This window comes from Sarcophilus harrisii, chromosome 5, assembly GCF_902635505.1.
Source record: "Sarcophilus harrisii chromosome 5, mSarHar1.11, whole genome shotgun sequence".
NCBI classification, from domain to species: domain Eukaryota; kingdom Metazoa; phylum Chordata; class Mammalia; order Dasyuromorphia; family Dasyuridae; genus Sarcophilus; species Sarcophilus harrisii.
The window spans coordinates 221,378,441-221,396,479 of NC_045430.1; the positions used below are offsets into that span (position 1 = coordinate 221,378,441).

An 18,039-nucleotide genomic window follows, 5' to 3' on the forward strand; every position below is an offset into this window, starting at 1 on the left:
TATAATTAAATATGGTATTGTGTGGTTTAGACTATCAATATTCTCCAAGTTCATGGAATAGGGAGATCAAAATGGGCTGCAGTAATTGGGAAAACATGACAAAGATGACATCTGAATTGAATTCTGACTTATGGATTGGATTTAGGTAGCAATGAAGAGGAAAGGGAAGCATTCTAGGTAAGGGTAGCAGAATATACTTTTCTTCTACCCTTCTCTATTAGTCACTCCTCCCTTCAGCCTTCAACTCCTTCCTTTATACTTTGGTCTGTTCTCTCCTTCTTAATAATGCAGACAATCTTATATGTGTTTGTTTAATTTAAGACAAAGAAAAGTTTTAGAACAACTAGTATAGTGTCTCACACAATTGAACCTTCTTACTGAAATATATATGACTGTTTTTCCTGATTGAATTTTGATTCTTAAAGCTATGTCCTACATTTTAGAGCCTCAAGATTTCATTTACATAATTAAAAAGATGCAAATTTTAAAATATTTTTGAATGTGTAAAAATTTCATTAGTCACACCATTACTTTTATCTGTCAGGGCATTCCAGACTCAAAAGCAAGGTCAGGCATGAGGCCCTGCAGGCCACTGTACTTGGCTCACCAGGATAAGCAGGTGCTTTCAGAGATGCTAACTTATATAGAAAATATCCTCTTTACCTTTCCCAGAAATGTGATCCTTAGGATTCTTTGTAGGAAAGCATCAGGCCAGCTTCATTACAGAGAGAAGCAATATGTGAAGTAGCCAAAGTCTCCAAACAGCACAGTCTTTAAGGTTTAAAGTCAACACATTACATTGCACTCCAGAAGGAAATGGTCAGATTAGTGCATACATTTACCGCAGGTGCAGAAAGCTCCCTGAGGCTCACACCTGTAAATAGGCTGGTGACTGAATTCTGCATGATTTGAGGTTTCCAGCTTGTCTTAAAGGGGAACTTTCTGCAAAGCACTTTCCACTCATTCAGCCTGAAAGAGACAGAAACATGAGGTCTGTGTTGTGTTCTGGATCTGAAAGGAGAGGTTGTAATCTCCGTGTTAATTACAGGTGGAAAAGATGATTTCTAGCCAGTTACTTCCAACTGTTCTGACTCATAATCTGTTCACAATTTCCATAATATGGATCCATGGTATGCTTTTCCACTATTGTCAACATAAACCCAAATCCTAAATTATACCGAACCTCAGCATTCTGATTTTCATTGAGTATCTCATATGAAATCTGTGGGAGGGACAAGGGGAGAATCTTATCAGTTTTTGAGTCCAACCCTTTCGTTTACATAAAAGGGAACTGGTCCAGTGACATCTATGTGACTTATAGACTTATAGTTGGGAGAGGAATAAGGGATTAATTTATATAATGCCTATTATGTGCCAGCAATTGAATGAAGTACTTTTTACAAATATCTCAATAGCTGTGGGAGAAATATAATATTATTGTTATTATTATTATTATCCCCATTTTACTCAGCTAAATAGAAGTTAAGAGTTAGTACAAAAACCTGAGATTAGATTTGAATTCAGCGTTTCCAGTTTCCTGGCTTAATGCTATCTACCGCATCACCAACTGTCTCTTGTATCTCTAAAAAAAGAACCTATAGATCATCATTCAACATTTAATGTGTCAGAAAACTTAGGTTTTGCCCAAGGATGCATTGTTTAATGACAGACCTGGAAATTGAATATTGGTCCTCTAAACCATGGCTCTCTCCACTCCATCATTCTCAGAATTATGGAGCTAGTTGATGAATAGCTGGCCTAAAACCCGTCTCCTAATACACTGAGGCTAATGAGATTAAGAAAGAAATCTGACTACTTCAGGGTATCTGAAAGACCCTATACAGGGTCCTCTTTTAGCTTCTCCATGGTTTTGCGCAATAGAAAACTTTTTATTTTTCCTGTGGCAGAAAAGCACATTGGTTCTCTACAAGTCTTTCTTTTTGGCCCTGCTCACCAATTTTCTTGGTTTAATGTTCTAGGTAGTAGCATTAGGCTCTTTTTCATAAACACTAATGAGCAGCCTGACTTTGGTAGCCAAATACATATAGCCCAGTTGGGTTAGGAAAGCAGTTGTCACATTTGCAAATAAATAATAACGATAACTCCTTTTGGTTTTCTTGATTGTAGAGGCAACTGAGAGATTTCAGAGGACCAAAAGTAGACCAGGATAATGAGAGAGAATGAAATTTTTGTAATACTTTCATCCTTTCTAGCTAACTAAATGCCCAAGTGGAGAGAATTTTGGAGCTGGAGTCAGAAGACCCAAATTTTGATCTTCCCTCAGATATTTCAAAGCTGTATATCCCTGAACAAGACAAGTATTTCTTCTGCCTTAGTTGCTTCACCTGTAAAATAGAAAATATTGGCACCTACCTTCCAGGATTATCATGAGGATAAAATGAAATATATTTGCAAAGTATATTGCAAACCTAAAAGTGCTTGATAAATATATAAAGTGCTAGTAATTTCACCCACAGGCAGCTGATCATCTTGTCAAGCTTCTTTGGAAGTCCTCTATATTCCCTGAAACCTAATCATCTTCTGTTTCTAATCCTGTCTTGAAAATGGCTTCACTAACCTCAGGAAAGTCAACCCAGTTTACCTGAGCAATTGAAAGAAAGTTAGTTTGCTGCTTGTTAAATAGTAGGGTTTTCTACTGGATTGGCAAAGGTAGAAATACAACGGTTTGAGAACTAGGGAAAGAGAAACTTCCAGGGTTCACTCTACTTTTAGGGTAACATGAGGATTTTCAGGGAAATGACTTCATTTAGTACCTAAATTAGAAATATTTGGTTTTTCTCTTTGTGAACCTGGATTTTTCTAATATATTGGCAGTTTTTATAAGAGATTTGGGCTTTGGGAAGATGAGAATCATAGGGTTAATGAAATCTACAATAACATGTTAAAAAATGAAGAAAAAAAATGCTTCTGGTTAGATTTGATATAAAATATTTGTTTGTCAGGCTTCCTACGATGCTCACATTAAAATCTATGAAGTATGCCGGAAACAAACAACAAAAAAAAGGCACAGCTGGAAAGACAGCAATGAGATTAATGAACATTCACTTTCCTATCTCTTTGTCTTGGAAAATTAGCCATTCTTGTGCATATTTCATTACCGTTTCCCATAAAGAGGGGACAAAGAGTTCTGTCGATTAGACATTACCTGGGGTAGCCATTACAACAAATTTATGTTTTAGAACAGTTCAAGATGCTATATATGATTTTAAATACAAAGAAAAATAACATTATTCTGCCTTACAGAAAAGTAGAAGGAAGTTACTCTAGTAGTAAAGCCATAATCTAATGTTGCTCCAAAGCTCTGTATTGTCAAAAACATTTTACAGGTCCATTAACCATTAATGCTCTTGGGCTGATAAGTTTAAAAGATTTGTCAGAAACTGAACAAAGGAATGACGGACTCTTACAGACTTGGAGAAATAATAAAATTGAATGAATTGATATAATATCCAAGAGCCCCTAATAAAATTAGGATCTGAAAGAGACCTGGTAGATTAAATAATGAAAGAGTAGAGTTCATATTTTTTTTAATGTTGCTATTCATCAGAGGATAAAATCCTAAACATGAACATTTTTCTATCTGAATCCATGTATCTCCAGGATTCTTTAATGTACGCATCTGTATAGGTACATGCTAGAGCCAGAGAACTCTACCCTGGCCCAATGTAAGGTTTCCTACCTTCCTGTGCTGCTTTTAGACAATTACATTAGCTAGGACCTGCCTGCTGTGTGAGGAGAACTTTGAACAAGAAGGATGGACACTTTTTCAGTGAAATTGGACTCATCTCCACTTTTGCACATAGGAGATGCTTAATAGATGCTTATTGACTTGATTTATTAGTGCTAAAGGATTGAAAGGAATGATCCCAGTTCACAACAGTGCCTCCCACTTCATTGGGGATTTAATGTGTTCAGTGTTATAGTAATGTTTGATTCTTTCTGACCCGGTCTGGGGTTTTCTTACTGGAAAGGTGTGCCATTTCCTTCTTCAGCTCATTTTACAAATGAGGAACTGAGACAAATGAAGTTAAATGACTTGCTTAGGGTCATGCAGATAGTGTCTGAGGTCAGATTTGAACTCAGGAAGATGAATTTTTGTGATCTTAGAAAGATAATAATACTATGGTGAACCTTTGATCTTATTGACGTAGGTGATTTTTTTTTCAATGATGCAGATGGCAAACTATACATATTGTCCATGTCTGCCCTATGTTGCTTTTTTCTCTTGTCCTATAGGTATTCTACAGTAAGCTTCTTTTAATATGTTGAGCTCTTTCTTCTAAACATCTTAATAGTATGGGAGAATAAAGGATATCCATGGGTTATATTCTTTTCTTTCACCAGAGAAGTAGCCGGATGCTCCTATAGAATTTTAAAAATATATATTTTCATTATTTTCTTACACTTATCTCGTTGAATCCCGTGAGGTTGGTAGGATGCCTATTTTTACAGATGAAGAAACTGGGCTTAATCTCAGTTGTATTACAATACAAAGAAACATTTGATTAAGTCCTAAAATGACTGGTATAGACTATAACTGCTTCAGACTTGGACTTTGATTTATTCTGGTAATAGATCTGCATTTCCCTTGGGCTTATTATAGTTTTAAACTTATAAAAAGCCCTGTGAGAATTTAGGGGCACAGGTATGCATTTTATTGAAGAAATGTATCTGACTATTCATTTAGTTCTTGAATTTGTGCGTGTTCATTATCTTTGATTTAAAGGTCCTTGAATAAGCGTCATCGTAGATAATGGTTACTCAAAGATACCAGTTGGTTTGGAAAATGCTGTGCTTTTAAAAAAATATTATTTTTAAAATTTGCTAAAATATTTCTCACTTTACTGGATATTTGTTTTAAATAATTTAAATGAGCCTTAATCATAAGAAAATGAAAATGAAAAACATATTTTAAATGCTCACAGATTGTTTTAAAATTTTTTCACTCCTTCCAAAGTAGTGTCATATCACAGAAAGCTGCCATTTTCCCTTAGCAACTGCAATTCACAGATTACAGTTCTCAAGTGTCTTCTTTGCCCCCCTTTCTCATTTTAGCAACAGATCAACTCCTAGCAACCATGATCGGATACAGCGTCTGAGGCAAGAATTTCAGCAAGCAAAGCAGGATGAAGATGTGGAAGATCGAAGGCGGACCTATAGTTTTGAACAACCCTGGGTGAGTATGTCCTTCTTGAATTTGTTGAAGAGTCCCCCAAGTTTGCCCCACTAAAGGTCATGCAGCTATGAGTTTAGTTACTTGTGCAACATGAAATCATATTCCTTTGACCTTTAACATTTCAGCCTTTGTTATCTTCGTCTGTGTTCCATCTTTGCTAATTTAATTTTATTTTGTTTAGCCATCTGTCCATCACTTAAAAGTATCATCTCCTATGTGACAAGCCATAGCAAAAGTCATATGGACCAATATATATTGTCTGTACTGCCTGATAATGGATTTGATGTGCCATTCTAAACCATGAAATCAAAATTAAGGGATTTGAAAAGTATTTTCTGTCAATTAATTAATTAACAAGCATTTATTAAATACCTACCATATACTATCAGGGTCTGTGCTGGGCAGTAGAAATACAAAGACAAAAACAAAATAGCACTTCTCCTCAATTAACTTAATTAATTAAAGAAAACTACATGTATACATACACACATGAAGTAAATAAACTTTTATGCACAAATCCTCATGCAAGTGCTAGCTTCTTGCCCTCTGTAATCAAAATTTAAGGAATTATATGAATAAGTGAATATGGAGCAATACAGAATTAAGCTTCAAGACAAGTGGTAAAAATCTGACAAAGGAAAAATCACTGTGTGCTGAACTTGTTAGAGATGGCCTCATACAGAAGCTGGAACTCAAGCTGTATCCTAAGGGATGCCGAAGGGTTTGGGTAGCAGAAGGGGTAAAGGCTATTTGCAGGAAAGAAAGGACAGGACAGGCTAAGGGAAAGAAAGATTAATTTTGCAAAATCTTGGTGATTGAAAATAAGCATCCTCTGTTATAGGGATAGTTAAAGGGATTTTCTTGACTTGAGTCACATAATTGATGTGGATGATTAATACGAGACAAAACTTAAAAGGTAACAAAGTTAGTTTATGGAAAGCCTTGAATAAATTTTAGCTTAATGTTCTAGACTATGGGGGGTCTTGGAAGATTTCTGGCTAAGAGAATGACATCAGCAAACTTGGGAAGAAGAGCTTAGCAACAGTATATGTTATATTCAAGACATATGAGAATGGAAATAGGGAGACTTCTTAGGGAGGTATCATAGTAGTCCACAGGGATGAGATGATAAATTCCTGGAGCAGGCTATTAGAGATATGAATGAGACTAGAACTTGGAAATGACAACATATTCACAAAAATAATCATCAGCTGGATTTGGGGTGTCAATAAGAATTAATCGGAATAGATACCTATAAAAGCTTCTAGTTTCCTCATATAGTAGTTTTAGCTTAATTAACTTTTTTTCTAAAATAAAGCTTAAATATATTTTTTCTGATGGTTGACTAAATTGATTCATTCCCAAATAATGACATGACAAAATTATGTTAATCCTCTTACATGATTTGCCATAATCAACTCGCTTGTTCCTACTGTGTTTCCTAAGCATATATTTTTTTGATAAACATTTTCATCTAGTTTAATTTTGAGCTAAAGAACAGTGAGCGAAAATGGGTAACTTACAGGTTAGAGTAGCACTTCTTCATGAAGTGGTTAAGAGGAAAACATCATGTCTAACTTGATTCTGCATTAATGGGTTTGCTGCCTGGAGCAGTTTTATTGATTTTGAGAAGTCATAACAGGGTTACTTCTGAAATTGACTATTGCGTTACTACTATTGGTTCTTTATCCAGAACCCCAAAAGAAATTAATTCAACAAGTAACATCCTAAATTTCTAGATTTAAAACCACAGGAGATCTTGGAGATTATCTTTTTGGAGCCCTCTGTTTATAGATGAGAAAATAGGTCTAGGGAGGTGAAATAACTTTTCTCGAGAATAGTATCTAAGCTGGAGGGATGAGAATCCTCTGAAATATACCTGGTATTCAGAAAATTATTTTAGTCCTGTGTTATTTTGTTTTAGCCAGGATTTTAATAAGGTGACTGACATAATTCCAGAGCAGAAAAATCAGTATTGTAAAAAGCCTTGAAATCCTGTTAAATACTAGAAAGGTAGAAAATATTTTGTTGGACAGGGAGCAGAACAGATTTCTCCAAGCAATTGCAGAGTTGAGGAAGAAAGGAAATTACATGGCCACAAAACTAAGAAATAGAAGAATTTACAAAGAGGTAAATTTAAGCTTGTCTTCTTAACAATTAAAACTAGAATAGAAGTCCTGTAAAGCTTGTGGTTTCTCCCACTTTTGAGGTCTTTAAGTAAAGGCCAAATGGTCATTTGCTGGGAATGCCACAGAGAGGAGTTTTCCTTAAGAGTGGGTGAGACAAATGATCTTTCAGGACCAATCCAACCAAAATAACCAATCTCTGATCCTTCAAGTGGCAGGTCATGCCTTATATGCATAAAGCATTGTACCAATAGTAAATGCTTCTTTAAAATCACTTTGAAGATAGTTATCTTGCTTAGAGAAGTAGAATCTTGAAAAGGTTAAGAAGTGTGAGCAGTCTTCCAGGTTGGAGCACTGATTGCACATGCATAATTTAATCTCCAGTTTGTTTTTTTTATGAGTTTTTTTTTAATAATGTGGAAGGATTTGGCATAATTTCTGTATAATCTGTGCTTATTCTTAATATGAAAAATGGTAAAAAAAAAAATGTTTGAGAAAATCTTGAACTCTTGTAGACTTGGGAATTCAACTACTGAAGGTCACGGGGCAAATTGTTGTATATCAAAATGCCATAGAAATTTTAGACAGACAACTTGGCCTGCATTATCATTTTCTGTAATGAGTGACCAGGGAATTGTGTGGATGACAAGCTGATTACCTTAGGAATGGAATAATTTCCTAAATTGTGGGTCAGAACAATGACCCTTTTTCTTTTTTTTTTTTTTCATTTTCAAACAATTAAGATCTTGCAAAGTACTTCCTATTCTACTGATCATGTAAATGAGTTCAAAGTGACTGTAATTCTGTTTAATGTATTGATTTTGATTCTGATGCTTATTGTTCCCTTAATAAGCTCTGCTCACTTGTTCAAACTGCAGCCTGGTGTGTGGTTTTTGTTGGCTATCTGCTTTACAAAATAAGCCCTGAATACCTTGGAATGATTGTTTCCCTTATGTATTCTGACCTTGAAAGATCACTGTACTTGGAAAGGATAAAGCCATGATCTCACTCATTGGAAGGATTTATAATCATTTTAGTGTTAAGGAACCGTAAACTTCTCTTTGAGCTGTGCTGTACAATTTAGAATGTATTAGCCCGGAATTGTAGAGCTTATAAGATGTGCCCGTACGCAAAATGCATCCAGATGTAGCACATACAATTGAACCTGGAAAATTATGTAAGCTGATTACTTTACATAAGTAATAGAATGCTGCAGAAAATTTATCAAAGTGGCCTTTTCAATTCACCTCTTCTCCAAATGTTCTTTGTAAACTCTAATGGGAAGGAGTCACCTGTGTCAGGGCTTTTGTTGAAAATCTCACTTGGGCCATGGGGGAGTTGTTTTGTAGCACAAAAAATCCTAAGGTAGAAGGAGGCCCTGAAAACTTCCTCAGCTCCGTGATTTCAAAATGAACCCAGCCTTTTGATAAAGAAAGGTAAAAAGGTCCTTCAACTTCCCCACCCATTGCACTCCCCGACCAGACACAGCATCACTAAATTGAGAAGTGGCATAAATCTTTAAAAGATTATGGTACAAAAACTGAAGGTAGGGTTAACATCCAGAATTTTTCTGTGGTTGAGCCATTGTGCTGCTTTTAAAAGAATTAAATTGCAAGCTGCCAACATAAGTAGAGTATGATGTTAAAACTTTGTAGATACCTGAGTGGTATCCACAAGGATACTTGCTGGCTGAGGAGACTGATAAATGGAATAATGGGGACTTTAATAACTAGATGGCTAAATCCATTCAATCCCAAGATGTCGGTGACTAAAAGTAGTTCAGTACCTCAAAAAAGAAAATTGATATTCAGCAGCAAGAGTGCCCTTTTCTAGCAAGCTTTCTTCCCCAATTGTCTTTACAGATGATGATGATGATAGCAGCAGCAATAATACATCCTATCCTTTACTCCTTTTTTTCCCCTCTCTTGGACTTTGTATCTCATCTGCATAAAGCAGAATGCTCATTTATAATAAAGAACTAACTATACTTTTACACATTTTAACAAATATTTAACAAATGAAGATCTTTTTTTAAGGGAAAATAGTTTTCTATGGAATAAATTTTTTTTAAAAAAAATAATGACAATTAGACAGCATAAATATTATGTTCCTTTATGGATGAGAAAACTGAGACTTAGTAAATGTAAGTGTTTATTCAAGGTCACACAAAATAAGTGCCAGACCACACGAAGAGGTATACAACAACTCAGTAGAAGGGTCTTCCAGTCTCTTAGAAAGTAGACTTCCTTCCTTCTTAGACAGGAAGGATGTATTTACTGGCTAAGACAAGCTCTTTGATATCAGAGAAAGATAGATATAGATGGAAGATAGCATAAGTAGATAAGAAATAGTGGAATCCCTGCCCAGCCATGTTAGGACAAAGGAGCAGAAGGTATTTTCCCAACCACTGTTTACCCGAATGATTTTGCAGAACATTTACATTCATTTTCAATGAGTCTCATGTTTTGAAAATGTTCAAATATTAAATGTGAATGTAGTCAGGAAAAGTAGATGATGACAAATACTATTTTGAGACAAAAACAGACTTTTATAAAAATTTGATGAGGGCTATTTGTATGCTGTGCAGATTTTTCAGCCATTACTAACATCATTAGCAGCAATTAAGCTATTCAACCTTTGAGGCCCACAAGAGTTCAATCGATATTTTCACTAGCATCTGATAAGTTGCAGAGAGGCTGAAGGAGAGGGGATGGAGTGCCAAAAAGTTAACTTTATCACAGTCTTGATTAAAATCTAAAACTGTTCTAATTTATCAAATATTGAATAAATACTATTAGCTGGACTTTAAAATGTCAAATGTTTTGAGTATTTAATGACAACTTCACATGTATCATAAAAGAGGACATCTGAGTTACTAAAACAAGCTCTCAAAGCCACAGAGGGCCTGTGGTCATTCAGCTGCTATTAACAGCAATAACAATCATAATATTTTTTCATCTATTTGAAAATTCACAATTCTCTTGTACTTTACTTTCAACATACTACACATTCTCCATAGAGGGAAATATATAAAAAGACCAGAACCTTTCATCACATTCATTTTGAGTTGCCTACCGGCAATTACCTTTTACAGGAAAATTACTATATATTCTCTTTTTTTCATAGCAATGTAAAGACAGAGAGTAAGAGGGACATTTTGGGACTACTGAATATTTTATATGGTTATAATTTCTGATATATACAGTAATGAATTTCATCTCATACATGTCAAACATACTTTTATATAAACCAGAAAAGGTCACAAAATCTTACCTAGTTCTAATTAGTACTGAAACTTGGTACTTGGTATGTTTATTTTTGTTCTTTTGGTCTATTAACAGGCTGCACATTTGCTATGACCTTTGTGTGAAATCTGAAATCCAGACTGGAAAATGCAAGCTAATTTATTTTGGTAAAATGAGAATGATTTTGTTTAATTGAAAAAATGTTTAATTAAGGAATTTATTTAGCAAAACATTATATACCATGTGATGCTATTTAAATTTTATGTGACACCAGTAATTGATACCAAAAGTGCAGCTCCCTCACTTTCCAAATTTAAATTCATATATCTTTACAAAAGAAGACAAAAATCCAATTCCTTGCATCTCAATTGAAAATCCTCTATAGTTTTCATATGTGGTTTGTGAAACAGGGAAAAGATGCAAGTGTCATGGCCCGGCTGGCCGTGTATTGTGTAATATATGAGCATATATTTATTTACATCATACAGCCTCCTTTGTTAACACAGCTTCAGCTGCTTTTTTGATTTAAAAGGTCAGTGCTTGTCACATATCTCCTCACAAACGAGGCTGCAGTTCTTTGTTAAAACAGAGCTCTTGCCATGTAGATTGGGTGGCCTTACAGAATTATTACAATTAGACCCAAACTTGTGGTTCTTTATGTAGATGTTAAACTGGGCTACCGCTGCTAACTACTGCTGCTACTGCTGTTGTTTTTGTTGTTGTTAGTTTAGTCTCAAACATTTGCTTCTTTCCAGACTTGCAAATTATCTTTTTGCCCTCATTATTTTTTGTTATTTTTAAAATACATTTTGTGTTTTTGGAGTCAGGTAGGTCACAATTGCCATTTTTTGTGCTTTGCTTCCAGATAGAGACCAGAAAGCTCCACAGCTATGATTAGCGAGTCTAATGTTGCCATCACAATTTACATTTTTATGAGGTCCTCATTGAAATTGTGAATTAGTGAAGTATAACCCTTCCGTTACCTTGTGTACAGGTAAAATAGAAAACATGCCAGTTCGTACCTATTTACATATTGCTGTGAATGAGCCTTGCATATCATTTCCATAGCTACCTAGTGACCCATGACATTTTTATCTAAACTACAGGAATAAAATGGTTGCATTTTTGAAGAACCTAATACAGACACTATCGCAAAAAATTTGGCATTCTGTTAAAGCCAGAAAGTGCAAAACCACAATAATGAGACTGATGTTTCTATTTTATAGTACGAATCTGCATGTTATAAAAGCTTCATTCTTTCATTTTAAAGTTTCAGAACCGATTTCATGATAAAATCCATGATTGCAAGATTGTAAAGGCTGTTAGATAAAAAGGCCATAGTTGGAAGAATTTGGGGAGAGCAGTGTCAGAAAATAAATACTGCAAGAAACAAAAGACTCTCAATTCTTTTCCCTATCTGTCAGAAGTGAGTTTTCAGGCCTCTGGGAAAAACAACTTTAAAAATACACCTGAAATTCCTTCACAGTCTTGCATTTTCTTTTCACATCTCCAGCAAGCAATGTCACAGAGCAGCATGAGCTTAAAGGGCTGGTTACTAAAACCTGCCTTGGAATGGCAGATCTTTCAAGACTGCTTGACACATGTATGTAACTATCCTGAGTGAAAAGAAGAAAGGAGATGTGATTCTTTTTATTTTTTTAATGGAGGGGGAAAAAAATCCTTTAGCATTTCCTTGCTTGGTCTTCCACTGCTTTCCCATGTCTGATGGCTCACCATGCCAAAAATAAAAAAATAATAATAAGAAAGACAGAAAAGGCAACCTCGTATATTATTCTTGAAGGCTGCCAGTATCAAGGGTGTGAGAAGAAAATGCCTTTGTCTCCAAATGTGTTTGTATAAGCCGGACTCATTGGGTGCAGTGTTTTTCTTGCTGAAGGCTCCACCAATGTATTATGTGAACTTTATTGTGGGGCTGGTCTCTTAACACACATTTATTCCAGAGAGTTTGGTTATAAACATTCGCTAGTGGAGACTGGGGGATAGTAAAGCCTAATCTCTTTGTGGTGGTATTTTTGTACTGGGATGTTTTTTTAATATGCTCATTGCTTATACCCGTATGCTTTAAAGTTTGCCCTGAACATTACTGTATTATTGCATCTCAACAACCATTAGTGTACCAACTTTATTCTTCCATACTCTAAGCAAAGATCATATCCAACTAGGAGGAAAGCTGTCTTTAATATAAAGCCCCTAGTGCCCCCTTCTACTAGGTCCTGATACTCCATCTCTCAGCTCCTGGGCAGGAGATGTTCTCCACATTTGGAGTGCCTCCTGCATCCTCCCTGCCTCTTTGACCCTCTAGCTTCCTTCTAAGGATACTATTTAGGGTTATCTTGTATTTACTTTCTGATGTTCTTTACACAGAACATGCTACTTCTATCCCCTACCTGAAATGCTTTCTCACTTCTACCTTACAGAAGCCCTAGTTAACTTTAAGACTCAATTCAAAAGACTTTCTGTGTCTTTCCTGTAAGGTTATCTTACACATGTGTGTGTACGTGTACTTATATATGTGTGTGTAAGTATTTGTATCTGTATTTTCTATAGACACAATGTTAATAATCAAATAATTAATATATTGATATGAAATTTATATTAATAGCAATAAATTAATGATAATAGGGAGATTAGTATTTCATGTTATTGACTACATTTACATGTGTGTGTATATATATGGATGCATGTACATATATGTCTCTATATATGCTGTCTTCTCCACTAGAGTATAAACTTCTTGAGGGTAAGAACTATTTTGGCTTTTTGTTTGTATCCCCAGAGCTTATATAGTACTCTATCCATAGTAAGCACTTAATAAATTAATATGCATTAGTAAAATCACAGTTACAGAACAATGACATATTGTGTATAATTATATTTATATATTATATTTATTATATAATATACACATTATAATAATATATATTGTATATATCATATGTGTGTGTGTGTATGTATGTATATATATATATATATATATATATATATATATATATATGTATGTTTTTATGTATTGTTGTCCCTGGTACAATGTAAGCTCTTTGAAGATAGAGACTGGTTCATATATCTAATACAGTATCTCACACACAGTAGATGCTTAATGATCGCTATTGATTGGGAGTCCCCATTCCTGTTATTGTCTTTCAATTCCGAAAACACTTCAGGGATCTTGGGTTCTTAGACATTTGTCAGGCACACTGTACCCCCTTGAACATTTCTGCATAATAAAAATAGCTGGATAGCAGAGGCCAGAGGGAAATTAATTAATTGTTCATGTTCCTGACAATATGATGAACAATTGCTTAATGCTTCATTAAACAAAAGCCACGGCCCTCTGCTCTAAGTAGAGTTGCTCTTGTTTCTAACAACTACATGTGGAAAGGAACTGGACAACTCATAAGTGGAAAGTTGAAATATTCAGTGGTTTATCTTTGAGGAAACATAAGGGCCTCCATTTTCTTATATATGTACTCCGAGTCAGATTTTGTTGACACCATGTCTCATAATCCCAAACTTATAGATTTTGTTGTTATTCAGTCATTTCAGTCCAGTTATGATCCCATTTGGGGTTTTCTTGGCAGAAATACTGGAATGGTTTGCCATTTTCTTCTCCAGTCCATTTTACAGATGAGGAAACTGAGATAAATAGAGTGAAATGACTTGTTCTGGGTCAAGCAGCTCAGAAGTGTCTGAGGCCAGTTTTGAACTCAGGGAGATGTCTTCCTGACTCCAGGCCCAAAACTTTATCCACTGACCACCTAGCATCCCTAAACTTTTAGACAGATAGATTTTGAATAACTTAGCTTTAAAATAATTTGCAATGCTTTTGATTAACCAAGCCAAAATATATAATTTAAGAATTAACAACTAGAAAATGAAACAATGTAATTAAATAATGTAATATAACAATATAATTAAACAATAATAAACAATTAAATAATATATTATGAATCAGCATGAACTTCACACACACTTTTGCATGTGTGTGTGTGTATGTATATATATATATATATATATATATATATATATATATATATATATCGATGTATGTATGTACTAGCCATTTCTTGAAAGAGACATATAGAACCACCAAAATGGAGTTGCTGGATATGTAGGTTCATTTTGTTGCATAATAAGGATTCTGAGGTAGACATATAACATTTCATTATCAGCATAAAACAGGCATTTATAATTGCCATTTAAAAATATAACTATATAGCCAATTCTCAGTTCTCCATTTGTGGGGTTTTTTTCTACTTTTTAAATTGTGGTTGATTTTTCCTAGGTCAGTTTCCATATTGTTGCCTGATCCTTTTGGTCCCCTCCTTTTACTTGGTTGTTTGGGGAAATTTCTAGGTTAAGTTGTTAGTTGATATTTATGTAGCAAATCTGCATATGTCACACCCTGAAAAAAAGATGTTTTTAAAAAGACTTATCCAAGAAATGTGCAATTTCTTTATTATCTAGTATTAAAAGATAGTCCATTGTTCCCTTTCATTTTCACAGATATTTATGAAATAATGTTGAAGGAAAATGATGGTTTAGGTAATTTGTAAATACTTTAGAATGAATCTGCAAGGATACCCCAAAGTGAGTGACCTCATGATGCTCTTTAAGTCATTTTGTTTTCTCATGCTTTTCTTACATTTTTCTTTTAGCCAAACACTAAAGTATATACCCAGAGTGGAAGACATTCAGTTTCTGTGGAAGTACAGATGCAGAGGCAGAGGCAAGAAGAACGAGAAAGCTTCCAGCAAGCCCAGCGCCAATACAGTTCGTTACCTAGGTATGATGATTCTTTTATGATAATCCAGATCTCCCAGACTTAGAGAAAACTCCGGGTGACTCTCATTTCCAATAGAAGAAGGAAAGATCTCAAACTTAGCAAAATAGCCAAAGGGTAATCCTTGGGGAATTGGGAACTAAAAGGTCTTGGAAATGGTGCATCTATGCTAGTATTTAAAATCACTTATATATCTCTTGCAGAGATGTTAGTCAGGGGTCTTCCCTACATTGGCAGGCTTTGATTCAATTCAAGCCAATTTCTGTGAGCATTACATTTGATCCTGAGACTGTAGAAACTTAAACAATACAGTCAGTGTCTTCAGGGACCTTCCATATTACTGGGAGCGTGTATGCTGATAAATCAAGAGAAGATATATACATATATAGACATATTACATGTGTGTGTATACAATGCGTGCACAATATAAACATGTGCCTGTATTTGTGTACGTGCATGTAAATACATGCATCTGTGTGTACATGTATGTGGGGGGGGGAGCAATTTCAGGATGGGAGTTCTAACAAATAGGTGAATCAGAAAAAGCCTCTTGCAAAGGTACTACTTGATCTGAGTCATGAAAATGAAGTTTCAAGAGGAATTTTCCAAGAAAAGGGATATTACTGAAGGAACTGGATGAGGTTCAGCCTGAAGAAGAGATTTAGGAAAGGGGACATGATCACTGTCTTTTCATATCTGAAGGGTTCTTACATGGAAGAGGGATTTATCCTGCTTGCTTGATTCCAAAGGACAAACCTAGGGGGAGTATAGGTAAACAGTATTATTTTTTTAAGCTCAATAGAGATTTTTTTTTTCTTTTAAAAAGAAAAAAAATTGATTCCTTTTTTCTACCTACTTTAGTTCCTAAAATTGCTTTCAAATTATTCTCCAAATGAAGGATTCTGTGAGAGCTGCCTAGGAAATGATAGTGGGAAAGTCCACATTTAAAAGTTACATATCCAGAGGAGAGATTTCTATAAAGATGTTCTTTATAGCCAAGCAAGGTTTCAAGAAATTTAGAGTGCAGCTGTATACCACAAATCTCTATCCAGCACATTTAATAGTGGGGATAGGGGTGGGGAAGAATCGGAACAATATCAGCTCCAAGCTTCTTACTTTCCCCCTTCTATACAGCAAATTTTTGATTTCTCATAAGTATTAAGGATCCATCTTTAGTGCTACTTTCACTGAGGTTCTATGGTAATAGTGCTCATTGGGGAAGCAAAGACATCATCTATTTCCTTCACTTCCAAACGCTGACTTTCGGTACTTTGATTCTGTAATTGGTTGAGGGGGAAAAGGAGGTTCACAGGCTATATATATTAAGGTAAACTGCACGAAATGTTGCCAGAACCCACCAGAGTGGGCAATGCAAGCTTATGTTCCTGAACTTGGTAGTCAGGATATAGCAAGCCCAAGGGTTTGAGTGGATTGAGGATTGTATCCCCACAGAGTATGGTCTCTGAAGGGAACAGCAGGAGAACTAGTGGCAAGAAAACAGCTGGGCAGAATGACCAGAAGGCAATTGTCTGGCTTTAGAATAGGTCCTAACGCAAAAGGAAGAAAAGAGAGATCAGCTTACTGGGGAGATAAACATTGTACTGACTAGACACATTTGAAAATAGGATGGTAGTGGGCTACCCATCACAACTCTGAAGTCTGTATTCCAAAGGAGGTAGGATACCATATCAACCTGGATGGATTAACGCATCTGAAAGCCTTTTGCCAGAAGTCATTAGAGAATTCCACTGTTGCTGTTGTAAGAGCTGTTGGGTTTAACATATTTTTATCTTGTGGTTAGAGAGGATGGCAAGGGAAAATGAGTAAAGGTGAGAGGGGAGAATGGCTTAAGGAAGGGGGGAGGTCTAGAGAAAGGAGAAGAGGCAATGAAAATCAATGGGAAAATCTCAGAGATCATATAATGGGAAATAATAATCCACCACAGAAGGAAAATGAGGCAGAGAAGAGAGATAGAGAATGGCATGAAATTTTTATTAATTAAATTTTATTAATAATAGCTAGCATCCATATAATGTTTTAAGGCTTGCAAAGTACTTTACATAAATTATCTCATTTGATCCTTACACCAATCCTGTAAGGTAGATGCTGTTATTATACTTATTTTATAATCAAGACTTGACAGAGGTTAATTGATATTAGTAATATCAGTTAGTGTTAATTATCTTAGTTGTATAAGCTTTGGCAAATTTAAATTACTAGCAAAGGTCTCAAAATGGTACAGCACTTTATGCATTTTGCACCCTGGCCATTCTCACAATGGCAGCAACATCTAGCCAAATACTTTGGCAGTCCAAACACCTCCCAAAAGAACTTCATTCTTATCCCTTAGTTTTTTTTGTTTTGGGTTTTTTTTTTTTTTTTTTTTTTTAGTAAAGCAACAGCCCTTCAAGTTCCAAAAATGAATTCTTTAGTCCTGTGAAAAGTTTCAGTTGCTGAAAGGGATAACTGGTGACACATTAGATTGTAAGCTTCTACTAGGCTGAAATTATCTTTTGCCTCTTTTTGACTCTCTAGTATTGAGCAACATGATGGGTACTTAATAAATGTTTATTGAATTGAATTGATCCCTTCCCCCCAAATAATTAAATGTTTCTCTGTTGGACTTTACAATGCACAGAGCAATTTTCACATACTTGATATTTTTAGATA

General features: G+C 35.1%; 1 protein-coding gene across 19 annotated transcripts in view; it reads left to right on the plus strand.

Moving 5' to 3' along the window:
• PARD3 (par-3 family cell polarity regulator) overlaps positions 1–18,039 on the plus strand; it is a 670,322-nt gene that overhangs the window by 644,193 nt on the left and 8,090 nt on the right. For all 19 annotated transcript variants that reach the window (XM_031939686.1, XM_031939702.1, XM_031939690.1 and 16 more), the window contains 2 exons: positions 5,077–5,197; positions 15,245–15,372. In XM_031939686.1, coding sequence (XP_031795546.1) covers positions 5,077–5,197; positions 15,245–15,372 — 249 coding nt within the window. The remainder of the gene's footprint in view (positions 1–5,076; positions 5,198–15,244; positions 15,373–18,039) is intronic.